Source organism: Rhyacophila brunnea, unplaced genomic scaffold (assembly GCF_057557595.1).
Source record: "Rhyacophila brunnea isolate RB1 unplaced genomic scaffold, BYU_Rbru_1.0 scaffold_15, whole genome shotgun sequence".
Taxonomy (NCBI): Eukaryota; Metazoa; Arthropoda; class Insecta; order Trichoptera; family Rhyacophilidae; genus Rhyacophila; species Rhyacophila brunnea.
In genome coordinates, this window is record NW_028232806.1 from 6463871 (window position 1) to 6490251 (window position 26381).

Genomic DNA, 26381 nt, shown 5'->3' on the forward strand with positions numbered 1-26381 from the left:
AATTCAAAACCTATCGGAAGAACTAAGGTGCCCTGAGATACTTATGAAAATTTTTCATTCAGTTTTTGTCCCGCATAGAATCAACAATTGCCATCTAACAAAATGGCATATGAAGTTTGTAAACTAAATGTTGTTAATTTATTCACATATTATTTTTTAGCAGATATCAACTTTATGTAATACTAAAACCTAAATTTGAAATTTCCACTATACTAATTTTATTTTTCATAAATAGATAGCAAATCTCTCACCACACTACATTTCCTCCCATAAGGAATAGTTCCAGGCAGCTAGTATTAGTTTTAAGTCATCATCATCATCATCAGCCTGAATCTATCCACTGCTGGATGAAGGCCTCTTCAAGCTGCTTCCACTTCTCTCGGTCCTGTGCATTGCGTTGCCACGTACTTCCGCAGAACTTTATCATATCATCGATCCAGCGGCCTCTAGGTCTACCTTGCGGACGTTTTGTACTTCTTGGATACCACTGGATGACTAGATTTGTCCAACGATTGTCTCTTCTTCTAGCTATGTGTCCAGCCCATCTCCATTTAAGGCTTTTAATAAACTCTATTACATCGCAAACCCTTGTCTGCTTCCTTATCCACTCAAAAATCTCTAAACTCAAACTCAAACACACAAAATGAAATGAGTGGATAAGGAAGTAGTTTTAAGTATTCAAAGGTATTTCTAGGTTGTCTTACAATTTCATTGCAATCATTACTTACTATATGATTCACATTCAATTCAGGCCAATTGCCTTGTAGGTATTATGTTTAGAAAATTCTCATATTTAAGTTATTTTACCGTTTAGTACTGAGTCTCCGCCGCTTTTTTATAGTACAGCTTTAGAAATACAAATCAATGTGATCGTCATATTCATTAGCTGCAAATATTCTTAGGTAATAAACAGACTTGAGAAACGGGTGATGATGCTGTTTTCGTCTTTTAGATACGCCGATTCCTGGCTCGCCGCCAATACAGAAAGCTGCGTGCGGAGGCCCGCAGCGTGGAACACGTAAAGAAACTGAACCGTGGCCTTGAGAACAAGATCATCAGTCTGCAACAGAAGCTGGGAAATCTTCAAGTCGACAACAAGCAGATCGCTCACCTGGTCAACGAAGTCTCAGACCTCAAGTAAGTGCATCTTGATAATAATTTATATATCCATTTTCCGCCACTTTCCCTAGACAATGTTTTAAAAGATATATGAAGCATACATACCTCATGCAATGGAAGTGACAACTGATCTAAAGTAAATTTCCTTCAAAGTTAATGTTCGTAATGATTTCAACGCATGTATTCTATACACAAAACTGCTATCGGCAGCTATTGAGGGTAGTTTATCATATTTATGTATTGAGGTATTATATATTGTTACAATAAGTGCTATGTTTTAACAGCACTTCTCTTGGCTGTGTTAACTTTTAGAGCGAGATAGACAGTTTTGACAGTTTAGACAGCCTTTTAATTAGTGTTAAATAAACAAAACAGACAGGTTGTTCACCTTTGTGTAATGCACATTTTGCACATATGGAAGGGTGCAGCCTTGATTTCAAGACACTTCAACTATCTTATAAGTACGACCAATGGTTTAGCTGATTGCTCTGACTGTCATTACATAAGGGAAGGATAATAATATATTCAGGGAAAATGTTAACGACAACCAATATTATGGGAAATGGTTAAGTTTGCCATAATCGGTAGCGATTATAAATACGTATAATCTGTATTGATAATAAAAATCTATACCTTCACTTATCTCTTGCAGGGTTAAACTGGAGCCGTTGAAGGGGCTGGAGGCGGAACTGAAGGAACTGAAACTCGCATTGAGAGACAGAGAAGCTAAGATCGTAACACTGGATCAACAGCTCACTCAAGAGAGAGACAATAGTATCGAACTCGTCGAAGAGAAGAACAAACTGAACGAGGAGTACATCAAACAGAAAGAAATTTGGACATACGAGAGCAGTAAGATGGCCAAGGAGTTGATGAGCCTCAAAGAGACCAACATAGTCAGTCAAAAAGGTAAGTCATTAACCTCATTATTTCTCCTCGGAATATAACTGGGATATTTCATATCATGAAATCTTCTATCGAAGGCTGGCAACTAAAAAACAGACATAATTGATCACACGGAAAATTGCTCACGTGGGTAATCTCGAAAAACTATTACCTAATCACTAGATATCGAAAAAAATTAATAATCACCATAGCATTTCAAAGCAATAATTGTGTATTGATCATGCGTCACCACAAATATGGATTAAAATGTTTCTTTTACAATTTGCAATAATTCGTGCCTACAGCCAATTGAATGAATTACACTTATGGATTATTCTTTTTATCTATACCTGAATAATGCAGCAACCATAAAGTAAACAAAAATTGTGGGTGGAGGGAAATCTGTACTTAATTATAAGGATATTTTTCATCCATGATCAATTCAGACGATTACACCCCATTTTTCAACGCGCTATCCAGAACCAGTCGTATCACATAACCAACTACTTGAACATTGAGTCATTTACAGAGGCTGCGTAGCTTAGAGAATATCCTTCTGCCTAAGCCTCTGCTGCCCTTTACTTTTCCTGCATTACGAATTGGAGTAAATCATATTTGAATCTTTTAGAAACAATGGCAGCAGAGTTCCGTAATACTAAAAGTAACTTTGTTTCCTTTGCTTCCAACAGCCTCATTTATCATTGCGGAAAGTCGGATACTGCAAACTGTTACTATTGAATTTTGTATATTTTTTCAGATTCGGAGAAGAAAATGAAAGAGCAATATGAATTAGAAAAGAGAGAACTACTGTCCGAATTGGATTTGGAGAAGACGGCTTACCAACGTTTGCTGACAGAACAGTACCAACTGCAGGCCAGGCTGGAAGAAATGCAAGGGTTGGTATACCTTAATTGATATTGTTAAAAAAGCGCTACATTTCATAGTACATACATAATTAATAATATATTAAATCAGGTGGGCCTTTTTTGATGGTTATTCTTACCGATGTTGTATTAACTTTCAGAAGACGAAGCCTCCGTGGTCATCAGAGATCTCTATCAAATGCCAGCACTGCGTCACAACCTGAAAATGCTGCAGAAGATGTAAGTCTAAGAACTTGGAGTTACTAGTGAAAAACAAATAATCTTGTTCATCTCTTTCGCATTTTTTTCCATTTATCATAATATGAGGTGTCTAATAACAAATAATGATGAGTTACACATGTGTTCAAAATCTGACAAAAGATACGTAACATATTCTATGTGCGATCTCACTCAAAATGTAATTCAATTCAATTCAATTCATTTATTTTTTTAACATATTGTGGACATTACAAATTATAAGTAATGACAGACAACTTCTAAAACACACCAAAATCATACAAACACAAATAATTAATATAAATATATAAATAATTTTAAATTTTTATTTAATTAAAGTTAAATTTTAACATCATCATAAGCAAGATAAATGTACAATACACAATAAATTATAAAATATTAACATTAGGTTTTAAATAAACATTTCCCTTGTTGAGTTACAAAAATTTAAAATAACGATTTTTGGCTCTCCTGTAAAGTTGCACTTTTGTAGATAGTGTTGTTTGACACTAAGCATCGAATTTGAACATCAAATACGATAGAAAAAAAATGAGCTAACATTAAAACCAACCAGTTACGTACGCTTGGCCCAGGGATATATAAAAGGACTTATCAGTTTTTGTAATTAGATGCCTATGTATCCTGCAATGCCGTTCATTTATAATATCCGTATCCTACAAATTCGTGCACTATATTTTTACATCCTGAGTTTGTTATGAGAAATGGTTGTTAGCTCAACTTATTAGATTCATGTTCTAGATCTAAATAATGTGCGAATTTTCCAAATATAGAATCTGAACCCACGATTCACGCACTTGGAGATGATATGCCACTATTGTACTGTGGGCGCCATTATAATGCTTACACAATTGTTAATGTAACTCATTATAATGCTTACACAATTGTTAATGTAACTCATTATAATGCTTACACAATTGTTAATGTAACTCATTATAATGCTTACACAAATGTTAATGTAACTCATTATAATGCTTACACAATTGTTAATGTAACTCATTATAATGCTTACACAATTGTTAATGTAACTCATTATAAGGCTTACACAATTGTTAATGTAACTCATTATAATGCTTACACAATTGTTAATGTAACTCATTATAATGCTTACACAATTGTTAATGTAACTCATTATAATGCTTACACAAATGTTAATGTAACTCATTATAATGCTTACACAATTGTTAATGTAACTCATTATAATGCTTACACAATTGTTAATGTAACTCATTATAAGGCTTACACAATTGTTAATGTAACTCATTATAATGCTTACACAATTGTTAATGTAACTCATTATAATGCTTACACAATTGTTAATGTAACTCATTATAATGCTTACACAAATGTTAATGTAACTCATTATAATGCTTACACAATTGTTAATGTAACTCATTATAATGCTTACACAATTGTTAATGTAACTCATTATAAGGCTTACACAATTGTTAATGTAACTCATTATAATGCTTACACAATTGTTAATGTAACTCATTATAATGCTTACACAAATGTTAATGTAACTCATTATAATGCTTACACAATTGTTAATGTAACTCATTATAATGCTTACACAATTGTTAATGTAACTCATTATAAGGCTTACACAATTGTTAATGTAACTCATTATAATGCTTACACAATTGTTAATGTAACTCATTATAATGCTTACACAATTGTTAATGTAACTCATTATAATGCTTACACAATTGTTAATGTAACTCATTATAATGCTTACACAATTGTTAATGTAACTCATTATAAGGCTTACACAATTGTTAATGTAACTCATTATAATGCTTACACAATTGTTAATGTAACTCATTATAATGCTTACACAATTGTTAATGTAACTCATTATAATGCTTACACAAATGTTAATGTAACTCATTATAATGCTTACACAATTGTTAATGTAACTCATTATAATGCTTACACAATTGTTAATGTAACTCATTATAAGGCTTACACAATTGTTAATGTAACTCATTATAATGCTTACACAATTGTTAATGTAACTCATTATAATGCTTACACAATTGTTAATGTAACTCATTATAATGCTTACACAAATGTTAATGTAACTCATTATAATGCTTACACAATTGTTAATGTAACTCATTATAATGCTTACACAATTGTTAATGTAACTCATTATAAGGCTTACACAATTGTTAATGTAACTCATTATAATGCTTACACAATTGTTAATGTAACTCATTATAATGCTTACACAATTGTTAATGTAACTCATTATAATGCTTACACAAATGTTAATGTAACTCATTATAATGCTTACACAATTGTTAATGTAACTCATTATAATGCTTACACAATTGTTAATGTAACTCATTATAAGGCTTACACAATTGTTAATGTAACTCATTATAATGCTTACACAATTGTTAATGTAACTCATTATAATGCTTACACAAATGTTAATGTAACTCATTATAATGCTTACACAATTGTTAATGTAACTCATTATAATGCTTACACAATTGTTAATGTAACTCATTATAAGGCTTACACAATTGTTAATGTAACTCATTATAATGCTTACACAATTGTTAATGTAACTCATTATAATGCTTACACAATTGTTAATGTAACTCATTATAATGCTTACACAATTGTTAATGTAACTCATTATAAGGCTTACACAATTGTTAATGTAACTCATTATAATGCTTACACAATTGTTAATGTAACTCATTATAATGCTTACACAATTGTTAATGTAACTCATTATAATGCTTACACAAATGTTAATGTAACTCATTATAATGCTTACACAATTGTTAATGTAACTCATTATAATGCTTACACAATTGTTAATGTAACTCATTATAAGGCTTACACAATTGTTAATGTAACTCATTATAATGCTTACACAATTGTTAATGTAACTCATTATAATGCTTACACAAATGTTAATGTAACTCATTATAATGCTTACACAATTGTTAATGTAACTCATATTTATCTACCATCAGAAGCTGCATACTAATGTTTGGAACTTCTTCTATAGAAATCATATTTCTTTTATGTTTGGTAATACCTAATATTTTTTTTTTTTTGATATATTTGCTAGGATATCGGTTACGGTTCAACGAGATCGACTACCTCTTCATCTACCATTCGCGCTGGCCTCGAGACCATCGACTGGCAAAAGAACAGTGCGCCTTCTGAAAATGCTGACCTGACCACACGTCCTGCTACTGACCAATCAGGCGTAAGACATCTATTTGTGTCGTTAATGATAATCAATCAATTTTGAAATGCATTCACCACTTTATATTGTCAAGTCCTGACAATTGTTCTTATTTCTTCTTTTTCATTTGCCGCCATCTTCTATCAAACATTGGTGACCGAATTGCAGTACATCTTCCTATCCTGGCTTGGCCAAATCAAATCAACAACGTCTTCACTTTGAGTTACTAACAGAGGTTACGTAGCCAAGAAAACGTCCTGTCTACATCTACTTTTCCCTTCATTATGAACTGAAATAAACCCTACTTCTCATTTCGGAGAATATGGGTGAAGTATACACCATTTTTGCACTCAGTGGTGTCAATATGCTGATGATCCATTCGTTTTTATATTCAGGCTTCCACCTCGTATTCTATCGATAATTAGTGAATTAGTAACAATGTGCGCTTCCGCAGGATCCCGGCTTGATAATACGTCTGCAGAGGCGGGCGAAACGCGCGGAAGAAGAGCGGGCAAGGCTGGCGAGGCGAGTGGAGAGATTGGAATCGGCACGAGCTACACAACCGCAAGCGCATGCCGCAGAAGACCAGCATAGGATCAATGATCTGGAAATTGAGTGCACGCGACTTACCAACGACCTAAACCGACTCAGAGCCAGCGTAGCTCGCGCCGACGGGGCCGATGTCAGCTCCAGAGAATTAGCCGGTCAGCCAAGCAATATTTCCAAAATATACTACAAAAGTTCAAATGCATACACAATTCTAACTATTTATTAAAAACATTAACTGATAAAATTTGTTGTATTTGCGTATGCAATAATAACTTGATTTGCATTATTTAAGAATAACATAATTTAAAACGATCAGTTCGTAGTCACTCTATAGTCCATATTCCGTTGGCCACTTCACTGTGTGTGTGCATTATTCCAACACCAGGAAAAGTTTCATTTCACCAACACAAAAAATACCGTTTGTGTATATATTTGAATCCACCATACAATACGATTTTTTTAGCAGCCTTCAATCATAATTTCTCTTTCAGAACAATTCTCTGCCCAACAAGAAGAACTGGAGAGACGTCGTGAGGAATGCATACAACTCAGAAGTGTCCTAGCTAATCAGGTAAAGATCGCTTCAATTGCGCTAACTAAGACTCGTTGCATTTATATTATCTTTATGATGAGCATTCATTAATTTATATACGGTCATTGTGATAGTGTAACTTTCTCCTGTTACGGTTGTCTTCGTGTCCGGAAACTTGTACGTATGCAGTTCACCGTATTACACTTCACCGTGAAATGTTGTATCGGAAATATATGGCCGTATATAAAAGACCGTCCAACCTCTTTGGGTCGTATAGTACTGATATAAAATTATGTCTAAATAAAACACGGTTTTTTTCGGTTTACACTTTACAGGAAGGCAGCAGCAAACAAATTTTGAAAATAGCTGAGATACTGAATTATTTGTTAGGTTAGGTTTTCATTCTTGAATTTTGCCAAAATCAGCTATGAAAATTGAATTAATGTTCATATTGAATTTAATAAAATTGGAGATCGTATAGTATACGGTCATCTCTTTCCGATAGAAAGCTCACGGTGAAATGTTTTACGTACAATTTAGATGTAACCGGTTGTCTTATGTGACATGAACTCCAAGAACTAAAGTAGTCCCTCATCCTAGAAGACAGTTGCTATGTAAGATCTTACCAGCAGATTTTTACATCTCCATGGTCATGTCCAATTTTTCAACCACTTCCTCCAAAATTTCACTTTATAATATAAAGAAAGACTCTTTATAAACATTCATCACGCATTTCAACTTCTTCGGTGTTCTCTTCCTTGATAAGAGGTTTTATCACCGTAATTTTGCACAAAATTGAGAAAGAACAAAAATCATTTGCCTTATCGTCACTTTGAATGTCAGGATCGCACTAAACTTGAACTAGACATTCCAACATCCACAGAATTTTTTCAATGTGCTCGTTATCTTCTTTCGTACTGAGGTAAATAAATTAATGAACGTCCCTCGTAAATATGGAAATCTACTATCTAACGTACCCAAAGTTTATCTCCAATTATGTAATTTACAAAATTTGACTTCATGAAGTTAAGTGTTTTTTTTATCAAGGAGTATTGATCGTTTTGACAAACATCTTTGTGTGAAGAATCATTACAATCTATTAACATAATTAACCATTTCACTTAACACTGACACCTTAACTTCAATCTAAATTTACGGTAAATTTACCTATTGTATTAATGTATTGGTAGACTAATTCATTTTGTATTCCTTCCCTGTTATAACAGAAACCATGGTTCCAAGCTCTCAAGAACGTTGTAAGTTAAACAACTACCGATAGGAATTAATTTAAATGTTCATTTTGTATCTTTATTAATAATTCTTTATTTTTAGCATGGCTTACGATAATGACATGTGTTACGCATTTTTCAATCCATAATATAATATATTTTTTCTTTTGCCGTATTTCTTCATTGAAACTCAGTGTTGCCAATAATGTACATGAAAAAATAAAAGACTAGTCCTTGTTCTTTTTTGTTTTGCTTAGGTAACATAATAACAATTTATTTCTTCTAGAACTAGATGATATTATTATATTTTTCAAAAAAAAAAGTTGCGTACTAATTTTTTTTCTGCTTTTTTTCTCGTTGTTTCAATAATTAGTCTTTTTCAATTACAGTTCATATTAAATTAAAAAACAAATTTAAACATCCGTAGCGTGTATACAACAAACTTTCTTGATAATGCTCCAAACTGTTATGGAAATCAGTATTGTGTTGATCACACAATACAGGCTACACAGAACTAACAAAAATGGACTATTTAAGTCACATATCTACTTTCAATCCAAAAAATTAATTCTATATAATATATTAATTTCACTTAAGGCGAATTCTTCACTGAGCCTTTTTTAAAGAGGCACCTAGCGGAAAAATACGAAGCTTGCAATTTGAGACATTTTTTTGATAATTTACAATTTCAACTGTATTAATGAATACATATGTATCTGAAAACATTAAAAATAAAAATATTTTTTATTTTAAGTCAAAGACAAACTTACAATTGTAAAAAATGTAATAAAATGTGAATTTGTTCTATCGGTCCGCACCCTATTATTACATATATTTTATGGTCATATTTATTATTAAACTTTAGTTTATTAAGTTTTCTAAGCATCACCTAAATTCATAGTTTTAATATTTTTTATATCTATTTTAAAAAACATCAATTTTTATAAAAAAATATAAATGTGTATAACTTGAAATCCTTTTTATTTATATTAATATAAATATTTTATTTATATTTATAAAAATAATTGATTTGATATAAATAAAAAGGATTTCAAGTTATACACATTTATATTTTTTATAAAAATCGATGTTTTTTAAAATAGATATTAAAAATATTAAAACTATGAATTAGTCAAAAATCGCTTAGGTGATGCTTAGAAAACTTGATGAACTAAATTTTAATAATAAATATGACCATAAAATATATGTAATAATAGGGTGCGGACCGATAGAACAAATTCACATTTTATTACATTTTTTACAATTGTAAGTTTGTCTTTGACTTAAAATAAAAAATATTTTTATTTTTAATGTTTTCAGATACATATTTATTCATTAATACAGTTGAAATTGTAAATTATCAAAAAAATGTCTCAAATTGCAAGCTTCGTATTCTTCCGCTAGGTGCCTCTTTAAAAAAGGCTCAGTGAAGAATTCGCCTTAATCATTCTGCAAGAAATTGATCGTATCTTGGGATTTCTAAGAGATTTTCAATACCACTTCGCGAGCCTAATACTACAAGGTTCTAAGTGTTCGTCCTTGAAAAAACAAACCCAACAATGAAGTAGTATTCTAAGCTGCCTCATTGTTACTTTTGTTTCTCCAAGGACAAACACTTAGAACCTTGTAGTTCTCCACTCGCGACTTATTATCAACAAAACATCATAAGATGCTTTTGGTTTACTGTTCATTATCACTGATAAAATTTTAAAAAGGATGTGCGGCTGGCAACCAGTGAACTGTCAGTTTTTTGCCACTTCACATTCATTTCACAATTGGCAATATGGCAGTGAGTAGAAAATAATGTGTGGTGAATATTTCCAGACTGTAAATCTGAAATCGTTGGCGACATCAAACTATGGATCAGATGTAGACGTCATCAATGAAGACGGAGAACTGGTGCAAGCTTTCGAAGCACAGAAGAAGATTACCAGGTGAGAAATCAGTGCAGCGTCATATCGATAGTGAAGAGATTTTAACTTTACCATTATTAATTCTCATATTATTCTTATGCTAACATGCGAAACAAAATAATCCTTTCGTAATTATTTTATGTATTTCTGCCAATCAACAATGACACGCAATATAGTATGAAATCAGTGTTGCCATTGTCATTGATATAAATATATCAGAGAGAATAAGAAAACACGCTAATTGCCAGAATAATGTTAGATTTTGATTAAAAAAATGTGTAGAAACCGGCATTAAATAAAATTTGGTCAATACGTTACGTTACATTTTTTATTATTAAAATATTAGGTACAAAAGGCATATTAATTTTCTAGATAATCTGGTATAATATTATAGCATTTTTGTGAGAACATTTAAGCTGTTTGAGGTGTGAAAAACACTAGATTGAAAACCTTATGCCAGATGCGTTTTATGCATATTTAACATACGCCTACCTATCCAAAATTGCTAGATCTGCCAAAAAACCGCCAAGTTGCAATACATATTTTTTTTCATCTTTTGTAGACAACTGGAAGACGAACTGTTGGCTGACAAGGAACACTTCAAAGAGACACTGGCCGATTATAAGGCAGACCTTGAAAAACTGAGAGAAGACAATGACAAACAACAAAAGTGAGTACAAATCTAAGTAACTCTTACCACAGAATATACATATCTTAGTACGTGTCAATGAACAATGATGGTAAGCAGTGGCGAAGGGTAACTTTTGGAAAGAGGTAGGCTGTGGAGATCTGATAAAAAATCGCACTCATGACAGGTATAGGTACTTACCAGTAATAAGAAGATAATACGATATTAGGTACACACTAATGACAACGACACACTAATTCAATGAAACTTCAAAAACTCACTGACGACATAAAATTGAGCGATGTGTTTAAATTACGTATTTTTCAAAACATTTATACCTACCCATCAAAAATCATTAGATAAAATCTCTTTTTATTTTTGAAAACAATCAATATTTATTAATATTCGATTAAAAGCCATAGAAATTATATTTTGAAATTTTTAATTCTAAACTAATTATTAATTATTTTGGACAAGGTGCAGTCACGACAACAATATTATGCACGAATGTTTTAGGCTCTGCGATAGGAGCTTACCTCATTTCATACAATTCGACAGACTGGCGAAATTGCGTGGCGTAAAGTCCATATGAAATAAAATCAGAATTATTTCACACATAATCCGACCTTTATTTACGTCAAAACAGATGGCGCGCTGTGGTATATTTTTTAAAACCTCTGCAGATTGTTTTGTAATCTGTGTAATACATTCCTACATATACGACATCTCTCGTTGGCAAAATAAATAATATATAGGTATAAAATATAAAATAATGAAGTGATTATATTATAATACAATGTCAATATACAATTAAAAATATTTTTCTTAAGAAGGTAGGCTTTAAATAATCGCCTAGTATGGAGTCTTCGCCACTGATGGTTAGTTAGGTACCTACTTTGACAATTAAAAATAATTTCTATGTATTTCATTTTACCTACAGGCTTCTGACAGCAAACCTAACCAGTGATCCTCAAACACAGATGGAGCAGTTCATTCATTACGAAGTGACAAGACTTACATCCGAAAATCTTAACTTGCAGGTAAGATGCAGTGAATTCTCGACCTATTGTTTTTGAAGAGACTATCATCTCACTTCGCTATCTATCTATCTATCATATCAGCCCACGATGGCCACGTGGCTTAAGCGCCGGTCTATAGTGTCGAGGGTCCCAGGTTCGAATCCTGGCTCTGGCAAGTACACATATTGTTTTTCAATTTGTGTACGAGTCAGAGTATGGACCTAATAGGTTGAGCAAGTGCTGGCATCTATTTCTCGTAAAAACAAAATCTGTCAATATAAACCTCCACTCTGTGGAGGCCCATATGATCCTATTAGGATCGGACATGGACGAAAAAAGAAGAATCATCTCACGTATTGTCATATTGTCTCTAGATTGTGTCTAAAATATGAATTTATTAAAATTCAGTGATAAAACCAATAGTTATGAAAAATTTAAACAATTGTTTTTGACGTATACGATCAGATGAGCGAAAAATTTCGGCACATAAATACGTGTTGCCACTTTGACGGACTTGCTCCAACTGCGTAATAACAACATCGTTTGCACAAAGAAGAAAATATCTGCAGTAATATTTCATATACTCTTTCTTTTATTACACGAATAATTCACGAGATTTGAGAATGTAACATTCTTTATAACATAAATTATTTAAAAATACATCAGATATATATACCTACTAGAAAAAATCTTGTTTTGAAAATAATACAGCGCCTGACAGGACTTGAACCTGCAACCGCTGGATTTGCACCAATGTGCTAATCAATTTCTAAATGAATTAAAAAATAAAATAGCTGTATAAATATTTATATATTGTTATGACAAAGAGCGTATTAAAAAACATACATTTATCGCTTTTATTTCTTAAAGATTTCCACGCAAACTTCTGATATTCTGTTTGACATGGCTTTTAAAAAATCTCTGAAAAATTGATAACTAAACAATAAAATATTCATCTTCTTTTTTCACAGAAATATAATATCTTCAAAAGATTCATATTTTGTTTTAGTCATTAGATTAGATCACCCACGATGGGTGCGCAACTTAAGCGTCGGCCTATAGCGTTGTGGGTCCCAGGTTCGAATCCTGGATCTGGTAGGTACACATATTGTTTTTCAATTTGTATGGGTCAAGAGTATGGACCTAATAGGTTGAACAAGTGGCTGACATCCATTTCTCGTAAAAACAAAATTTGTTAATACAAACCTCCACTCTGTGGAGGCCCATATGACCTTATTAGGATCAGACATGGCCAGAAAAAAAAATTAGATGTTTTCTATGCGAAAAAGTGGCTTGAATCCCTGCAATTTTTTTGTGTGACTCATTGAATTTTCCACTTTGTAATAATTATCAAGTCTACGCGAAGAATTCAGCAATATGAATTACATCTAAATGATAATAATATGCATGAACTTATTATTAATATCTATTGTCTTATCAATGATATTATTTCTTGTCTTATCTGGCTGTATTCATTTATTTATCTACATATTCAATATATTTATATATTTTATTTTCACTGCAGGATAAAAACGACCATCTCTCGGTGAATGTAGACAAATACAAAACGCAGGTGGCGCTCCTCATGAAAAAACTGAAAGAACTCGGATACCAGGACTTCAGTCAGCTCTCTCCCAAGACAGGTATAGTTCACAAACTCCATCACTCCATCATAAACGAATTGACGCCTCATGGATGCCTAACTTAGGAAGCGAAATAGCGACGGAAAGAGATTTTTCTTACTACAAAAAAAACAGAGAATAATATAAAGAGGACAATGGTAAATTGACAAAATATTTTTATGTTTCTCCTTGTTACAAATGCAAGCAGTGTTTATAAATGCAAACGGAAAGGGTTTATACTTATATCAGGTATCAAACAAGACACCTACGATGGCTGCGCGGCTTAAGGCCCGTTTCAGACGAGACACCGATGTCGCTCTCGTATATAATATAGGAGGTGTTTGTATTCGAATAAAGGGCCCTTTGTATTATGTTTATGAATGCCCCAGAGCTAATGAGTCACCAGACGTTTCCATAGAACTGTTAATGTCAATTGTGCGGCCACAGTTAAATTTCACGTGAGAACCACTGTCCTAGATGCACTATTTCGAGGTTTTTTAACACGTTGCTCTGTTGATGTAGACCTGCTCTATCTACAATCATAAGTTTCATTTTAGTAGTATTTATAGACGTTTTTGATGTATTACTTTCGTCAAAATATTAGTTTTTACTATATGACAGACAAATCAGTAGGACATTTTTTAATTTTCTCTAATTACATGATAAAATTAACAATGATATGTAGACGCAATACAGATAAAGAGATAATAATTAATTCACTTATTATACATAATACAGAAGTCCTAACTATTGCAATCTATTATCAGTAAACATTCTTTTACAAGACTATTTATTTTGTGTTATATTAATAAATTAATACTTTCTATCCGGCTTGTTAATTATATTTTTCTTTGATTTACTAGAAAGCTCTATCGGAATTTGGAAAGTGGATGAAATGGGTATAAAATATACATTATTTTTGTATTTCGAAGAATAATTAAAAGTATTCATTTGCATTTTGTTTATTTGACACATTATCTATTGATTGATTATATTTTATAATATCATAAGTAGGTACTGTCAATTATATTTTGTGTTATTGTAAAACAAATAAATTTATATGTTGGTATAATATATTACTTTCATAGAAGTACCTGTGTAGTATTGTAGTGTTTTTTTAATATTGATATTGTTCGTGTTTTTCCAGAGAATGCAATTCAAGAAAGTCAGAATGTACCGAAGGAGAAAGAAAGCAGCATGGTGCCGGTTGTGCGGAAGAGGGAGAGAGAAGACTACATGGGAATGTTTGAATACAAGTCCGGCATGGAACCTATCATCGTACAGAGATTAGTTTCAGGTATGATTGATGAATAATGCAGTAAATGCACCAATTTCCCCTACAAATTTGGAGAGATATCCTGACACTATCTATGAACCAAAAGTAGCAGTGTTCTAGAAGTAGACTTAAAATCACAAAAGCTGGTTGCCATTATTAACAGAATTTGAAGAACACTTTAGATGCGTATTTCTTGGGAAATATCTTTATACAAGTACTCGGGGCGATAATGTAATTGGGTACAGTTCGGTTATGAGGAATACAGCGGAAAACACATTTTGAAAATACCCGATATACTGGATTATTTGTTAGTTTGGGTTAGGTTAGGTTAGGTTTGGTTAGGTTAACCTAACAAATAATTCAGTATATCGGCTATTTTCAAAATGTGTTTTCCGCTGTATTCCTCATAACTGAACTCTACCTGTAATTGTTATAGTACTCAGCCATCATGTGGGTTCGAACCATATAATATGTATATTCATATATATACATAGATTCATTTTAATACTACACCAGGCCAAGAGGCCCATTACAGCTTTGTATTTAGTAATATAAGAGATACATAATTTGGAAACATCTCATGCATATACACTAGAAAAAATCATTTTGCAGAAGAAGAAAAAATTACGACACCTGACGGGACTTGAACATGTATCTGGTGGATTCGCACCAGTATGCTTTTACGATTTTAATCCAACAGATACAGGTTCAAGTCCCGTCATGTGTCGTTTTTTTCTACAAAATGACTTTTTCTGGTGTGTATATGTATGAGATATTTTCAAATTATGTATATTCAATATATATCGACTGTGGAAAGGCAAAAGGAGTTAATCCACACTAATCAAATTTTACAGGAGGCACAAAAAACGTTTTGATAATGATTTTGGGCCAAAGTCTAAATATAAAACAACAAACTTGAAGTACATGATGATTAATAATTTGGTGTTTTTTTTTCCCAATCCATAATTAAATAATGAAGTTATTGAAGAAAAACTAATAAAAATGAGGGTTAAGTCATTTTACCTGACAAAAAATTAGGTAGATATTAACATATTTGGAGTTAGACACGTACATTTTACTTGCGATTTATGTTATTACTATAATATATTAACATAAAACAGTGCATAATAATGATATTAGTCTATTACAATGATATTAATCGTAAATTAAAGCGAATTGAAAACAATTTCAATTGAGAAGTATTTTTGACATATCACATAACCTATAAATCGCATGGCGGTGTTTTAAGTGAATTAGCAAATATTGTATTACTTTTCTCAGATATTATGAAATCATCAAATCAATTAATCGATAATCGACAATTAAAACATAATATAAGTTGTAACAGGCCGTTTCATACCGATATAGATAGAATTTACAATAGCTCTTCTCGTGTGTGATATAAAAACTTCAAGATGTAATTTTAAACACTAACAGTTCTTGTCGGGATTATTTGTTGCGTCTATATTAACACCACACTTTTCAAGAATCATTTTGCTTCGTTCTGTTGCCATTTTCACTCAATGTTTAAACTTTAAATGATTTTTTATGAAAAGACTGTCGAAATCCGTGTTAACTGTCAAACAACCGACCGTGAAATGTATGTGGCTTAAGTCTTCCTTCTGGTTCATAACTTAACCGGTCGGCCGGCAGAGTTTAGTAAAACTACCATTATTTTCATACATTTGCAACGTAAGATGCATAACGCCTTTTTCCTTTCCGTAAAAGATTACTTGAACGACTAATAATGTCATTGATGTGGAATAAATCCTTTTACCTGGACGCAAATTTCAAACGCCCTTCTTTTTTAAAAATTAAAAGTTAAAATTTGATACTAATTTGGCATTTTGCAGCTTACATCCTTTAGGCAGAACGTGTATTTAGTTGTGTGCAATGCTATTATTCAATAAAACATATTTTGCAAAAAGTGAGGGTTAAACCCTTTTGCCTTTCCACAGTCGATATGTAGAATGTTACGTTCTCAAATCTTGTGTCTTATTCATTGAATAAAAAGAAATAGTTTATTAATATAAGAGAAATAATTATAAACATCCAGGCTACATAAATATATTGTGACCTCACAGAATCGAACTCGGAGCCTCCCGATAAAAGGCCAACTCCTTAACGCACTGGACTGTGAGGACCGCCGATTCCATATTCTCTCCAATATTTTTTTAAGGATTATTCTTTTAGGTATATTTGAGACTTCGAAATTATGTATATTAATGTAGTCATATTTACACTAAAGCAGTTTCCATAATTCTTCACGAATATCTGTTGTATTAATATTCACGAAAATACATATTGTCAAAAACATTTATAAAAACTAATCCCAAAATTGCGGGATTCCGACATTTTTAATTTTGGTATCTCAGGATTAATAAATCAAGCGGGATTCCGTGATGAAAAATTATTAAACATATTAATAATTTGTACTGTTTTTAGAACTGTCTCCGCGCACTGCAGTGACGCTGTTGCCCGGACTGCCGGCGTACGTGGTGTTCATGTGCATCCGTCACACGGACCACATCAACGATGACGAGAAAGTGCGTGGTATCCTCACCACCTTCATCAACACTGTTAAAAGGGTCATCAAGAAGAAGGGTGACAAAGTCGACACCGCTGTGCTCTGGATGGCAAACGCCTTAAGGTGATTCAATTCATATCTCATTGCAATCCGCTTACCCATTGTCTATATTGAAAAACTTGGCATGGCTAAATTGTAATGAGTAGTTTAGTTTCAAGCAGGCATGAGAGTGGATCTCTTGCTTGGGCCCCATGTCAGTCGAAGTACTTCCTTATGATGGAGAGGGTTCATAAAACATTTTTGTGAGTCCATTACTTGAGACCGTATGGATACTATCCGTGCTTTTATCTGACTGACTTTCTCTTAGGTATTCTTTAGACATTGGTGTTTACAAGCTTGACACTGAGATACTGATATCACAGAGGAAATTAACAAAAGAATCACTTTGGCAATCAAATGCTATTTCAGTCTTCAAATTTTACGAACTCATTGGACGCTAACGACGCGCCTAGCGCGTATTCATTAGATGGCCATTAGGTACGATTAGCATGTTATTTAACACATTGACTGCTGACTAGATAATTACTTTTTAATTACCACATTTAAATAGCATGCTAATTATATCGAATGGTCAGCTAATCGCTATGCGCTAGGCGCGTCTTTAGCGTCCAATGTATTATATGTGATAATTAAAAGGTCAGCAGTGAGTTAATACCACCCTGCATTATTGCTGATTTAATAGCCAGCTATACAAGCACTTATAAAGTTTGTGCTCACCTACATCTCGGATACCTGGATATCAACTATAATATGAGTGAGTCCACAACATTTTTATTCCATCATTAGTATGGGCTATTAGTGAATGGCAACAGAGGAAAAAATACAATGGTGCGTTATATGGTCTGTATGAAGATTTCAATCCAATTCACTCAATCAAGATTGGGCAACCTCGCAGTGTGTAGGTCATGATGTGCACGGCTATGAACCGACTAAGATAGTAATATCGATCAATCCAATAGGGCGGCAACAAAAATTCTTTAATTCTTTGACTAGATCTAGCTACCAATAAAAAATTGGAATAACAGCAAAATATACAAAATAAATCTTGTATTCTTAACTTTTCTTTTCTTTTTTTTAGATTGCTGCACTGTTTGAAACAGTACAGCGGAGATGCTTCGTATCAATTCAACAACACAGCGATTCAAAACGAACAGTGCTTGAGGAACTTCGATCTCTCCGAGTACCGACAGCTCTTGTCTGATGTGGCCGTGTGGATCTACCAAGGTCTGTACTATTTAGATCAGTGTGTCAATCAGTGGCGACGTTTTTAATAAAAACAATTGTTAATTACCGATTAATTTTTAAATAATAATTTTATTATTTTATATTCTACAAAAAAATATAATTTGCAGACTACATCTGTCTGAAGCTATGTATTATAAATTGGCTGCCGGCTTACTTAACTAGACAGACAAGTAGCTATTGGCACTAATACGTAAGCAGCTATTACGCCAACGTCACCAACACAATCAGACAAAGGCTTCAATTAATTTAGTACATTTCACGCATACAACTCATACATAAGATTACACACATATTGTAAAAAGCACCCACAATATCACACCGTCAGCAACGTTCCCTATAATTTTTCTATTGTGTGTGCGGATCATCAACGCATCTGAGCAGTGGCGTGACTAGGGTTGGTGTCACCCGGTGCAGTAAATTTAGACCTCCTACCACAAACACACATACAATTTTTCATTGAAACTGTTTTTTTAAGGTATTTATTAATTTCCATGATTTTATATAATAATAACACTAACAACGATAATTTTTTACGTATTTACCTAAATAAAAATAATTTCAAGATAAAAAGAACTTTTTATACACAACGTTTTTAAATTTTCTGTTGAATCATATAAACTTGACTTGACTAGCTTAGACGATCAAAAAAATTTGTACTTGATAGAAATACTGAATAATGAAATGTCATTTCATATTGATTTCCATAGTAACGCACGTATATATTATTTAATAATTTAGTTGCTAGGATCCCCTAGCAACCAATAATGGTATCGAAATAACTTTTCATGCAAAACAGAATTAACTAAAAATGAATTCAATTCTACTTAAAGATGGCTAAAAGTATTAAAAAAATGCATTGGCATCGTGTTCTGATATATTCTGAAAGTTTCAAATGTCTAGCTAGTCAGGAAGCTAGTTAAAAATCGATTGCAAGATTTGTACCGGACAAATAAGAATACGACCTAAGAAAAACGTTGTAATAAAATAGGAAATAAAGAAAAAAGTATTTGTTGATAAAATATATTAAATACTAAACTTGCAGAACATTTTTTTTATATTTATATTAAATCTATATATTTGTATGTTGGATTGTTTTTGTTCAGTATAAACACTTTTATGCAAAATAAACATATATAAAAAATGTGTTTCTTTTCACCCTGATGAATAGGGTAAATATTTTTCTTATTAATTTTTCAACTACGTCAACAAATTCTTTCTCCAAATTTTGTCGCATTTCTATTGTACCTACTTTTACTTTTTTGCGATAGAACGGGACGAATATGTGATATATATGATCCCACTCGACGTAAAATTTCACTTACGTGCTCGCGTCGTCACACTTGACCTTCGCCTTCTGAGAAATCTGTCAAAGAATTGGGCATGTGATGGTTTCGTGCATTCAAGCAAAACTAAAATCTAGCAAAGTTACAATATTTTTGTGTGTGGGCTGTGGGGGAGATGAAAACATGTTTGCGGACACATTTTGGTAGGTGTGCGGGGACACTGCCTTACAGGGCACATTGACTGTCAGGTGACCCGAGGCTGTAGGCATTTAAGCCTACACTTACAGAGATGTAATTTTTGTAACCTACCCACACAGTCACCGCAGCTACATCCATTTCTTTCAGCTCTTAAAACCACATCGACTTTTCTATATTACATATTCTTGAAAATATTTATGAAACCAATTGCTAAGCCGAGATAGGTGCTGTTCAAAAACATTTTTTTTATCGAGAGAGGACACATTTACTGCTACTCATGACCGTGCAATGACTGAAATTATATAATTTTTCTAACAACCTGCGGATGCCCCTGGGCTATTTGTCACAAAGCCTCAGAGCACTACGGCGAACGCTTTGAAAACTATTGTAGTCTTGTATAAATTGTGCTAATTAATTTGTAAACTTCGTATTTCAGCTTTGATCGGCATAGTAGAGCGGCGCATCCAAGCCCTGATAGTCCCCGCGTTGCTGGAGTATGAGGAGATATGTGGTGTGTCAGGCGGAGCACCACGCGGTCGCGCCCAGTCAGTTGCAGAAGGCGTACCCTCCACCCCCGCGGAGATCCGCAGCCCCGCCAATCTCTGCGCCGAATTCGCCCAAATCAAGAAATCTCTCGATTTCTTCGGTGTTGATCCCGATCTCGCTGTGCAGATATTTAGACAAGTGAGTCATTTGCGCGCGTCCTGATAAATAATTTATCGTAGAAACCACAGAATATAAAATCTTTTTTACAAGCTAATAAAGTCAGCGGAATCGCATTTTATCCAGTGTAACCAATGGACACAAAACACCAAAGGGACCTCCTATAACTAATGACCGAGAAGGGTAAGGGGAAGCTAGGGGAGGCCTTCATCCAGCAGTGGATTAACCCCTTTGACTTATTATTTTGTGTGACGCAGTTTGCATATCTTATATAGTTTGCTATCTGTTCCTGGCAGTGTATGATATAAATAATGAACGTTACTGATTTTTTTAATTCACATACCTTTTTACAAACTCCATTGTAAATCCTTCTCTTGTTACCTGTCCAAATTATCGAACATTACAGGTTATGCGATACATTTACATATTATCTTTGAAAGCATTAACATTTTTTTGATTGTTTTTATATATTGTGTTTCTTTCTTAATTCTAGTTGTATTTCTACGTATGCGCGTCATGCTTGAACCAGCTACTGCTGCGTAAAGATTTATGCCACTGGCTGAAGGGAGTGCAAGTCCGCTACAACATCTCTTACCTGGAAACCTGGTTCAAAGAAAACTGCGCCAACTACAACCAAGAACAGGTAATCATATCAGAATTCAATATTTAACCAACTGGGATAGTCTATTCCGTTTTAACCAATAGCCAATACCAAGATTACCAACCGCTACACTTCAATTAAAATAAGTGTGCAAACATGCACAGATATTTTCAAATCAATTATGATAACATGCATTGTAACACCACTCGCATTGTCTAGATCGAGCTTGTCCAACTTCAAGTAGGCTGTGACCTACCACACTCTCCCATAATCATTCTACAACTTGAATAAACATTATAATTTTTGACTGAGGACGTTACCGACGAAATACTCATTTTCTTATTCATCGTGAAAATGATAAGTTTTAGTCTTCCGTTGGGGCGAAGGGTGGAGGAAGGCTGTTAAGATCTGTCATAAATAGTGCACATTAAACTTTGTCAATCGTGCGTATTTGTATTCATTGAAATAAGACTACAATTTTATTTACAGATTGTGTTGGTTAGTTTTTAAAATTCAATCCCTGCGAAAACCAAGCCATAATAGACAATTGTAGAAAAATACTCATCTATCTATAAAATATCTAAAATAATGCAATTAAGTCATACATAACTTTGGATATTTTATATACAGTATTTTCTATCTATTATGGTTTTGTTTAGGCAGGGCTTAATGAATTTAATAAAATGAACCAACGGTATGTGTAATATGTATTCTTAATCCAACGAAAACAGAATGAATGAAAAAGTGTGCACAATTTTGTTGTATCGCCCAAAATAAACCAAAACTATTATGGTCAAGTTTAGGCAAGGTTTAATTGATTTTTAAAAACTAACCAACTGTAAATAATTGTAGTCATAGTTCAATAAAAGCAAATACGTATGACTAACAAAGTTTAATATGCACTATTTATGGCGGACCTTAGCAGCCTATGTACACCCTTTGCTACTGTCCTTTGGACATTCATTGCACTTATCGTTTAACTGTTCTCCTACTGTGTGACAGTAACGGGAAACTACGCCTTAGTTTAAAGCAAGGGATTCACATCTTCTCTTTATCTCACTCCTCTGCGGCAGACCGTAAGTGATTCAGTATGAATCATGTGATACGACGAGGTCACGTGGGTTTCCTCATGGTTAATTTGATGATGTATGAATTTCATACGCCCACGGTGGCCGCGCGGCATAAGCGTTGGACTATAAAGCCGTGGGTCCCAGGTTCGAATCCTGGGTCTGGCAAGTACACATATTGTTTTTCAATTTGTGTGTGTCAGGGTATGGACCTAATAGGTTGAGCAAGTGGCTGACATCAATTTCTCGTAAAAAACAAAATTTGTCAATACAAACCTCCACTCTGTGGAGGCCCATATGATCCTATCAGGATCGGACATGGTCGGAATAATTTGAAAGTGAAATTAATTTTAAAGTGAAAAAAATAGGAATGACTAATGCTTTCCCTTCAAAATTTCAATGAAATTATCTTATATTATAACTGAAGGCTCTAGAAACAAAAAATGGGAGTTTCCGTCTTATTTCTCGTTTATATGTATAATTTCTAAAAAATATACATTATAAATATCGCACCGTGAGTGTAAAACCAAGGCATCTGCAAAAGACATATTTTGGATATATTAGGGTTTAAAGTCTTCGTTTTGTTAGGAGAAATAGAGTTTCTAAAAAATAGCATAATATTTCGTTTATATCTACATTATATTGCATGTTCTTTTAGTTACTTCACTTTTATATTATCAAGTTCACGACTTTTGCAGCTGTTTTGCATTTAATCTCGAAATCGAACAATTTGCAGATGCGTTGGTTTTACACTCACGGTGCGATATATACAAACAACATTTTTTACGACTCGCCAACATTTTACGATAATGGAAACTGCCATTTTGTTTCTATGCCCCCTCACCCGAATGTAGACGCTTTTTACATTTCATTTATTTTTATGGGCCTATGATACAAAAATCTATCCCGCGATTGACACATTTGACACGACTGGTCCAGACGTTTGTATCGCTGAAAGCACCTAATATGCTGGAATTCATGAAACCGTAGTGATTGCAAAACACAATTTATTGCCACACCTACAGCAGGCAGGTTTATTACGAATCATACCACTTTGAAAAGCCCAGAGTTAAATTCAGGTTTTCTAATTCTAACGAAGATAGTTCAGCTATACTTTCGTCTTCGTACTGGATAATATGTAGCCGAGCGGAACTATCTCTAGCTATTACTTTTTGTTTTTTTCTAGGTTAAAGGTGTTCAGGCAACACTGAAGCCAATCATCCAAGCCGTATGCCTTCTGCAGGCGAGGAAATCTTCGGCGGACGTTCAGAGCACTTGTGACATGTGCCCCGACCTCACCCCCATGCAGATTTGCAAGGTACATTTTATTTATCTTTCATAACTGTTGTCGTAAAAACTTTTCTATGATAATATATAATGATACACACAGAAGACGAAGCTGAAATATAATTTGATTTTACTCTGCTTTCAATGGGATTAAATCAAATATATTGAAGAAATTATTCTTTACTAGACAGATTTTAAATATATGAAAATGAAGCTGAAATAAAGAAGTATAGCTACAAGTCATTTCACATTGGATATTTATTTTTACCAAATTTCATTATTAGCGCTTGCATTATTTGTCAAAAGCATTTCAACACAATTTTAGGTTCCCTCTATTGTATAAATCGTTAGATATGTAGATATTGCCAAGGTAAACCCTGAAACTTGTATTTGTTTTGCATGATTATAATTTTTTTCAATAATTGCATACATGATCAATGAGAATGCGAAAATGAACCACGCAAATTTAATGAGTGAAAAAAAACTATTTTTGTACATAGAGAGGCAGCCAAATAAATGAAAGTATAAATTTTTTGAATGTTTCAATTAACAATCATAAAAATCACATAAGTACGTCACGTACATATTTACCAAAACGACAACCAATAGAAATGGCGGCTATAGACAATGCTGCCATGTTTCAATGCAACAACTTAACAAAAAATTAATTCGCATTAATAATAATAATTAATAATATCGCAGCAAGCATAGTCCAAAATCTTTGGTTTATATCAATACATGTGCGCGAGATAAATCAAATATTTGATGTATTATTGACTTGCCTTAATTTTACAGATTCTAAACTTGTACACGCCCACTGAGGACTTTGAACCGAAGATCACGGTTGAGTTCATCCGTCAGATACAGGCATGTCTTCAGGAGAGAAATAAGGACAAACCTCACGGCCAACAGGTATTGTTTTTGTGTATTCACACAATTTCACACATTCACACAAGTGTATTCAACGATTGCCAGGCTTCAGTGACAGAAAACTCGATATCAAAATATTGTTTAAGTAATCCGTCTGTGTATAGCTCTCACTATATATTTATTTCATCATTTTCTTTGTGATCTAAATTGTCAAAATCAAATTTAAAGCGTTTGCGACATGACATAAAAAATAAGTGTTAACAATATTTAAATAAAAATACAGGATAATATGAGTGACACCGGGTGAACTAAGAAGACACAATCTTTAAAAACTTATAAAACAACATCCACCAAACTCTGCTTGGCGAACCCCTCCCAATTATTGGCATTACCAATGGAAGGTCAGTTCTGCGCCTTGGGAGAACAAACAATAGATCCTCCTGTTAGATAATTATCATGGGGTCACAGGTCTCACACCACCAAGAATGGCAGAGTTCATGTTGCCAAATATAGATCTCTTCTGACTTTTAGACTACAGTATGACATTGTCATCATACCTAAGATAAAGTCAGTCAAATAGAGCAACGGATAATATCCATACAGTCTACAGTAAAGGACACATGAAAATTTCTTTTGAACCCTCTTCATCATACTGCATCAAACTGATGCGGGCCCAAACAATCAACCCACTCTCAAGCCTACTTCTAACTTAGGAAAAGACCCGGGACGTACGCAAGACGAAGCCCAATATTTGTAGCGCCTTGTTACAGATGATAACCATATGGCTACTAAACGTCAATTTACTGTCAAACTCAACTGTAGCATGAAGTTGTAAGTTAATAAATTTTGGCACATTCATCCTTTTGACAGAATATGACTAAATTTACCGTTTACGTTTGGTAATATCTTGTGAATTAAATGTATAAAATAAATGAATACTTTCAGGCGAATCTGTTGATGGATACCAAGTACCAATTCCCTGTGAAGTTCCCTTTCAACCCGTCAGCCATTCGACTAGAGGACATTGAGTTACCGAAAGCGCTCAACCTCGAAGATCTTCTCACTAAAGTATAAATGGTGACCCCCGCAACTGTATCGTAAATCGACGTGTAAATTATATTGTATTGTTATTACCATACTCGCAACGCAGAGTAAAAAAACCAATTTATGTATATTATTATCTATCTCTACATAATTATTATGTATGTGTATATTGGTGTGGAAAAGCAAAAATGATTTTTTTAAAATTTTGCAACTAATACTTAACGTTTTAATTGGCATTTGTTTATGTTGGCAGTAAATGAAAATTCACGGTTAATTCTCCTAGTGTATTGTTTACGGAGAATACATTTATTTAGTTAAAATATTGGTAGCCAATCTATTTAAACTATTATCTAAATTTTTTCTAGTATTATTTTTACTCAATTTACAATAATAATAATTATTTTTTTATTATTGACATTCCTATAAATATTA

At 33.2% G+C, this 26381-nt stretch overlaps 1 protein-coding gene across 1 annotated transcript in view; it reads left to right on the top strand.

Moving 5' to 3' along the window:
- didum (dilute class unconventional myosin) overlaps positions 1–26127 on the top strand; it is a 52737-nt gene extending 26610 nt beyond the window's left edge. Inside the window, exons 19-37 of the mRNA XM_085943031.1 lie at positions 953–1137; positions 1772–2028; positions 2762–2900; positions 3029–3107; positions 6217–6357; positions 6791–7040; positions 7377–7456; positions 10471–10580; positions 11122–11229; positions 12128–12227; positions 13732–13849; positions 14976–15125; positions 17550–17754; positions 18770–18915; positions 20854–21101; positions 21574–21723; positions 23935–24066; positions 24831–24947; positions 25851–26127. Of these exons, the coding sequence (XP_085799157.1) occupies positions 953–1137; positions 1772–2028; positions 2762–2900; positions 3029–3107; positions 6217–6357; positions 6791–7040; positions 7377–7456; positions 10471–10580; positions 11122–11229; positions 12128–12227; positions 13732–13849; positions 14976–15125; positions 17550–17754; positions 18770–18915; positions 20854–21101; positions 21574–21723; positions 23935–24066; positions 24831–24947; positions 25851–25979 (2844 nt within the window). The 3' untranslated portion in view covers positions 25980–26127. The remainder of the gene's footprint in view (positions 1–952; positions 1138–1771; positions 2029–2761; positions 2901–3028; positions 3108–6216; positions 6358–6790; positions 7041–7376; positions 7457–10470; positions 10581–11121; positions 11230–12127; positions 12228–13731; positions 13850–14975; positions 15126–17549; positions 17755–18769; positions 18916–20853; positions 21102–21573; positions 21724–23934; positions 24067–24830; positions 24948–25850) is intronic.
- Positions 26128–26381: the final 254 nt, after the last annotated feature.